Consider the following 7,129-nt stretch of genomic DNA (forward strand, 5'->3'; position numbering starts at 1 on the left):
TATCAGTTTTGTTTTGATTTACCTGGTTGTGTGTAGTATTTCCGGGACCAAAAATTTCCTTAAACTACTGAGTTTTTTTTTTTTTTTTTTTTTTTTAAAGACTCAGTCTGTAAAGCCGGAGAGACCATTTTTGTGCTTTAATCCTGTCATAGCTGGTAGGCAGGTTCTTGTGCACACTGTCCCCCTCTCTGACTGCAGCATGTGTGTGTTTGAAATACTTCCCTTTCTGCTTCATGATTCTAGTGTCAACACTATAAGCAGGCTGGAGCTGTGTTACATATTTTAGCTACTCCGTCTAATAAAGTATACAGGACCTTGAACTAAGCTTATGTGCAAAGGCCGTATTAGTTACATTTTGTGTCTTTGAACATGTATGGTGTTGTGAAAAAAATATTCTACACTAGAAAAATACGGTGCTTCAACCCTAAACTATTTGAACAACAATTCAGTCTGTTCTCAGCCGCCAGCATTTTGGCTCAGCTCATCATCTGTTACTTTCCTGAGAAAAGTCGATTTTGTTGTTTTACTTATGGCATATATTCTGGTCATTGAAAACCAAACGGTTATGGAGGGTTGTAATACAACGATAGTAAGTTTACAAAGTAGTCGTTTGCTGCAAGGACTTCACTTAGCCAAATTACTGCTCACTGCAACCCTCACAGAGCTTCCCGCTTACTCTCTGACTCTCTAGAAGGGTGGTACCTTGAAGCACCTATTAATCTTCCCCCTCCTGCTTCCTGCACTTGCGAAACTCAGTGCTTGCTAGGTGTTTGAAGATTTTACCATCCGTGGGCTGGGGCTTGTTGTGTTCCTTGTAAGATAAGTATTAGTTTATTCACAGTTTTTTGGGCTAGTGGTACCCAGGCCCCTATGCAAAATATGATCTTGATTATCTCCTTTTACATTAGAGGAGATGTAGTATTTAGAACTCTTTAAGATACTATGTTTTATGTTGCTGAAGCTATCTTGCTTATGTTCAAGTTACTAATTGTTTAAATGTAAGTTTTTAATAAACGTATTTCTTTAGAGCTGGTTTTGTACTGTGTGGTTTTTTCTTCATTATCCGCTATTGAATATAATCACCTTCCTTACTCCCTCATTCATCCAACCCTTGCTTCCCTTAAGTTGAACATTTTCCAGTACTCTTACAAGTTTAAACACTGCATTTATTTAAAAAAAGAATTAATTCTTATTGCTTAGACTTTTTATTAGCTAAATGAAGAGGCTCATACAGGTAGGGTACTTGTCGAAGCGGAATACTTTACTTCATCTCGCAGTGCTAATCCCGTGAAGTTGTCCCGTCTAGCTGCATACTCCCCAACATTGGCTAGCCCTGGTACCACGCAGCAGCTCAGAGCACTGCGGTATATGCTCATGTCATGAGCGTCATACCACTCATCGGTCTTTTCATCATAGCACTCAACATTAAAGGTGGTGGTAAAGCCATTAAAGCCACCCACCACAAACAAGAGGTCGTCCACTACCTCGATCCCAAAGTTGCTACGAGGGTTAAACATAGTGGGGATCGTGCGCCAAGTATTAGCCACTGGACTGTAGGCTTCTGCACTCCTCAGTCGATTGGCTCCGTCGAAGCCACCTACCTGTGAAGAGCAAAAGAAACAAGGTTGACTGCTATCCACAGCTTCCCTCCGTTCACCAAGGAAGCCCTTGTGGGAAGGACCAGTGACACTATGCCTTTCTTCAAATGCTTGCCAGTGGTAGGCTATTAGAAGAATCTAAGGGTGCCACCTTATTATTGTACGATAAAAACTCACTGCGTATACATGTTCCCCGTAAGCAATTACACCTATTCCACTCCTCCTGCTCCTCATGGGTGCAATGACTGTCCATTGATTGCTCTCGGTGTTGTACACTTCCGCTGTAAACAGGCATTCGTTTCCATTAAACCCACCACATATGTAGACCTGTGTGGAGAGAGTTCAGGATTGCTAAGTTACACTGGGGAGTAGACAGAAGACAGGTGCATGTTGGGGAATGCTTTTTTAGTTTTTTAACTTGGAGAGCTATCTTCTAAGGACATGGACAGGACATAGTAGCTGTCCCAGCCCAGACCTTGGCCTGTTGCAGGCTCCAAATTACAGGCTAGCTGGTAGACATGATCAGAGACAACTTGCATATAATTTTATGTATATGGGTGTTTTGCCTGTAGTTATCTCTGTGCACCACATATATGCAGTGTTGGTGAAGAAAGTATGAGATCCCCTGGGATTAGATGAGATGGTTGTGAACTGCCATGTAGGTGCTTGCTCTTGAACCCAGGTCTTCTGGAGGAACAGCCAATGTTCTTAACCACTGAACCATCTCTCCAGCCCTTTCCTGTGCTTTTCACCATATAGATGGCCTCCCTGCCTCAGCCTCCTTCCAAGTTCTTTTTTTTTTCCTCTCAATTACATTTACTTTGATGCATGCATATGCCTCTGCCAGGACATGCATGTGGAGGTCAGGGGACAATTTGCAAGAGTTGAGTTCTCTCTTATCCTAGATGACCAAGGATAGAAGTCAGATTATCAGATTTGAGACCCCCAGAGGGTCACTTTTTAAAACATTTTATTTATGTGTATGGATGTTTTGCCAGTATGCCTATCTTCTATACACCATACGTATACCATGTCCTCAGTGGCCAGAAGGTGTTAGATTCCCTTGTGTCTTAGGGTTTTACTGCTGTGAATAGACACCATGACCAAGGCAACTCTTACAAAGGACAACATTTAATTGAGGCTGGCTTACAGGTTGAGAGGCTCAATCCATTATCATCAAGGCAGGAAACACAGCAGCTTCCAGGCAGGCATGGCTCTGGAGGAGTTGAGAGTTCTACATCTTGTTCCAAGGGCAAACAGGAGAAGACTGACTCCCATGGAGTACACACTTCCTCCAACAAGGCCACACTAATAGTGCCATTCCCTGAACCAAGCATATTCAAACCACCACATTCCACACTCTAACCCCCATAGGCTTGTTCAAACATAAGTCTATGGGGGCCATACCTAAACATAGCATAATGCAAAATATATTTAGTCCAACTTCCAAAGTCCTCATAGTCTATAGCAGTCTCAACAATGTTAAAAGTCCAAAGTTCAAGGTCTCTTTTGAGATTCATCCAATCAATTAACTGTAATTCCCAAAGCAAGTCAGGAAACTGCTGGGCAAACTCCAAACTCTGCATCTCCATGTCTGATGTCAAAGTGTCTTCAGACCTTCAACTCTTTTTTCATCTTTGTTTTACTATAACAAACTTAATTCTCTTGGGCTGGGCCCACTTCCTGTTAGCAACTTTCCTCAGCAGGTACCTCAGCTCTGGCATCTTTAACATCTTGGGGTCTCCAAGTCAACTTCAACTTCACAGCTTCTTGTTCCAAAGTCTGGGATCCAGACATGATTTTCTAAGCTCCCTTAAAGGGTTTGTGTCAACTGCTCCAGCTCTGCCCTCTGTAGCATTCTAGGCTCTGGTTGACTCTGTACCACTGCCACTGTTCTTCTTGGTGGTCATCCCAAAGAACTGGCATCTCCAATACACTGGGGTCTTCTGATACAACTAGGCACCCATAGCCTCTCATAGGCTCTCTTCATGGTGCCAAACCTCAACTTCTTTGCATGACCCCTTCAATCCTGGGCCACCAACTGCAACTGAGGCTGCATCTTCAACAGTAGTCTTCCCTGGCCTCTCAGTACCAAGCCTCAACTGCTCTCCTTGACCCCTTCATACCTTCAAAACCTGTACCACCCGGGTGACTCTTACACATTACCAAGTTCAGCTGCAGCATGAGGTACAGCCTGGGGTATCTCTGAAACACAGCTTCTTTGTGATCTCAGAAAAACACTTCCCAGATTTCACCTCACTGATGCTGGTCTCTTCTTAATCACCACTAATTTCTTAGCTCCAGCTAACCAGCATCAATTGTCCCAGTAGTCCCTTCTATTTTTGACTCCAAAGCCAGAGCCACATGGCCTAAGCTGCCAAGTTCTGCTGCTTGCTGGGGCTGGAACATGGCCCCTCTAATTCTATTACCAGCTTTCTGTTTTCCAACTCCCTCACTGCTGAAGCTTGGCTGTCCTGAAACTTGCTCCATAGATTGATCTTGAACGCAGAGACCTGCACGTCTCTGTCTTCTGAATGTTGAGATTAAAGGTGTGTACCACCATGCCTGGACTTAAGGTGTTTTGTTTTTTTTGTTTTTGTTTTTGTTTTTGTTTTTGTTTTTTTTTTTTTTGTTTTGTTTTTTGTTTTTTTTGTTTTTTGATTTTTCAAGACAGGGTTTCTCTGTGTAGCTCTGGCTGTCCTGGAACTCACTCTGTAGACCAGGCTGGACTCGAACTCAGAAACCTGCCTCTGCCTCCCAAGTGTTGGGATTAAAGGCATGCGCCACTACTGCCTGGCTTGAATTTAAGCTTTTCTTCATCTAGAACTTTCTCTATCTCAGGCTGGCCTTGAACTCAGAGATATGCTTGGCTTTGTCTCCTGGGATTAAAGGTGTATACCACCATGCCTGGGCTTAAGCTTTTCATGACCACTATTCCTCAAGATCCAGATCAAAAGAGTGTGTCCTCCATTTCTGGATTGTAGTTCATTTCAGACTAAATCTCAAATGAAAACAATAACCAAGTAATAATGCCTAGGTATGACTATCCCTTATTCAACTGTGAAAACATAAGCAGTAAGCTTAGCTGGGTGAGATCTTGCTCTGAGGTCACCACTCCCTTAATCTGTTTATCTCCTTGAACATAGAATTCAGCTCCATTTCACTTTCTGGTGCCCCTTTATTACTTGAAATTTTTAATTTCAAATTTTATATTTGTCCTTTCTCAGCTTGCTCCTTTTCATTAAAACACTCTGTAAGAGTAAACTTTAGTAACCACACAACAGAATTTATAGCAGGCTGTTTTGAGACTTCTTTGTCAAAGCAATCAATCTAAATCTCTTCACCTTAGCCTCGGGCAGATTCTTCGGACAATGGCAAAAAAAAAAAAAAAAAAACAAAAAAAAAAACACCCATATTCTTCATATTCAACATCACAAAAACAGTCTCTACGCCACATACTAACTTTCTTCTCCATTGAAACCTCTTGGGCCAGTAGGCATACACAGTTCAAATCATCCTCAACACCACTGTCTTCCATATTCCTACTAGGATGGTCCATTAGGCTCCACTTAAAGCATTCCATGGCTTTCCAAATTCAAAGTTCCAAAATCCACATTTTTCCAAAGATTAGGCCTATCACAGCAATACCCCAGTCCCTAGTAATGGCTTCTGTCTTAAAGTTTTACTGCTGTGAATAGACACCATGACCAAGGCAACTCTTACAAAGGACATTTAATTGGGGCTGGCTTACAGGTTGAGAGGTTCAATCCATTATCATCAAAGCAGGAAACATTGCAGCTTTCAGGCAGGCATGACACTGGAGGAGTTGAGAGTTCTACATCTTGTTCCAAGGGCAAACAGAAGACTGACTCCCATTGTGGTTAGGAGGAGGGACTCCTTGCCCTCCCCCACAGTGACACACTTCCTCCAAGACCACACCTACTCCAACAAGGCCACACTTCCTGGGTCAAACATATTGAAAGCACCACATCTTTGAACTGAAGTTGCAGACTGTTAGCTGTCATGTGGGTGCTGGAACCTAACTGGAAGTCTTCTGGAAGTGCAGCCATTGCTCTTAACCACAGAGCTGCCTCTCCCAATCCCCAGGGGCATTTTTAATGCCAGTCTATATAATCTAAATTTATTCTCTGTACGTGCTCGGATTGTGTGTGTACATGAATGAGTGTGTGGGTGCCAGTATGTGTGTATGCATTTGGAGGCCAGAGGACAACATTGGATCCTCAGGAATCATCCATTTTTTTAAAACATGTATGTTGTGTGTATGTGTGTGTGCACCCATGTGCATGTGCGCATGCATACACAAGTGTCTCTGTGCATTTGCCATTATGTACACTCGGAAGTCAAAGATCTTACAATTGGTTTCTCCTTATGTGGCAAGCTCCTTTACGTGCTGAGCCACCTGGGTGGCACCATCCATCTTTTTATTTTTAACTTATTTCTGTGTGTGTGTGTGTGTGTGTGTGTGTGTGTGTGCTGTTATGTGTGTGTATGTGTGTGCACTGAGATTACAAGCTTGATCATCTATATGTGCATCACATATACGCAGGTCAGTACAGGGCATCAGATTCACCTAGAACTGGAATTACAGGCGGTTGTGAGCTGCCACGTGGGTGCTGATAACTAAACCCAGGTCCTCTGCAAGAACAACAATCGATCTTAACCACGGAGCCATCTTTTCAGCTCCCCAACTTCTTTGGTGGGTTGTTTGTTCTGAGACAGGATTTCTCACTGCCTTGGAAACTTTGCCAAGTAGATTGGGTTAATTGATCGTAGGAAAATAGAGATTTTCTTGTCTCTGCCTCCCCAACACTGAGATTACAAGCAAATAGCATTATACCCAGCTATTTTTTGCATGGACATGCGTGCTGAGGCTCTAATTTGGCAAGACAAACACTTTACCAGCTAAGCCATCTCCCCACCTACATGATTTTTTTTTTTCCTTTTGAGACAGGATCTTGTTTCCCTAGGTTACTCAAACTCACCAGGTACCTAAAGATGACCTTAAACTTCTGGTTCTCCTGCACTCCCCTCCCCAGGATGACAGCCGTGTGCCCCCACACCTAGTGTTACTTGGTGCTGAACATTGAACCCAGGGCTTGAATTTGCTAGGCAACTGGCCTCTACCAGCTGAGCGGCATTCCCACTTGCATGGGTTGCTCTTTTTCTGTTGTTTTATTTTGTTTTGTTGAGACAGGGCTTGCCTCACTATGCAACCGTGATTGGCCTGGAACTCACTACAGAAACCAGGCTGGCCTCAAACTCACAGAGATTTGTCTGCCTTAGCTTCTCAGAGTGCTGGGATTAAGGTGTGCACTACCACACCCAGCCATGTATTTTGTTTTGTTTTGTTTTGTTGTTTTGAGTTTTTTTTTTTTTTTTTGAAGAGCCTCACTTTTTAGCCTATCCTGTAGGTCCTAGATTTATGTAGTTCATGTTTGCCTCTGGCTCTGCAGAAATCCACCTGCCTCTACCTCCTGAGCCCTGGGATTAAAGTGTGTGCCACCATGCCT

General features: G+C 43.1%; 1 protein-coding gene across 2 annotated transcripts in view; it reads right to left on the reverse strand.

Annotated features, from left to right (window-relative positions):
* Nucleotides 1–1,186: 1,186 nt before the first annotated feature.
* Klhl10 (kelch like family member 10) overlaps nucleotides 1,187–7,129 on the reverse strand; it is a 14,723-nt gene continuing 8,780 nt past the window's right edge. For both annotated transcript variants that reach the window (XM_076935806.1, XM_034507398.2), the window contains 2 exons: nucleotides 1,776–1,925; nucleotides 1,187–1,601 (listed from right to left, as the gene is read on the reverse strand). In XM_076935806.1, the coding sequence (XP_076791921.1) occupies nucleotides 1,227–1,601; nucleotides 1,776–1,925 (525 nt within the window). In that variant the 3' untranslated portion in view covers nucleotides 1,187–1,226. The remainder of the gene's footprint in view (nucleotides 1,602–1,775; nucleotides 1,926–7,129) is intronic.

This window comes from Arvicanthis niloticus, chromosome 6 (genome assembly GCF_011762505.2).
Source record: "Arvicanthis niloticus isolate mArvNil1 chromosome 6, mArvNil1.pat.X, whole genome shotgun sequence".
Classification (NCBI taxonomy): domain Eukaryota; kingdom Metazoa; phylum Chordata; class Mammalia; order Rodentia; family Muridae; genus Arvicanthis; species Arvicanthis niloticus.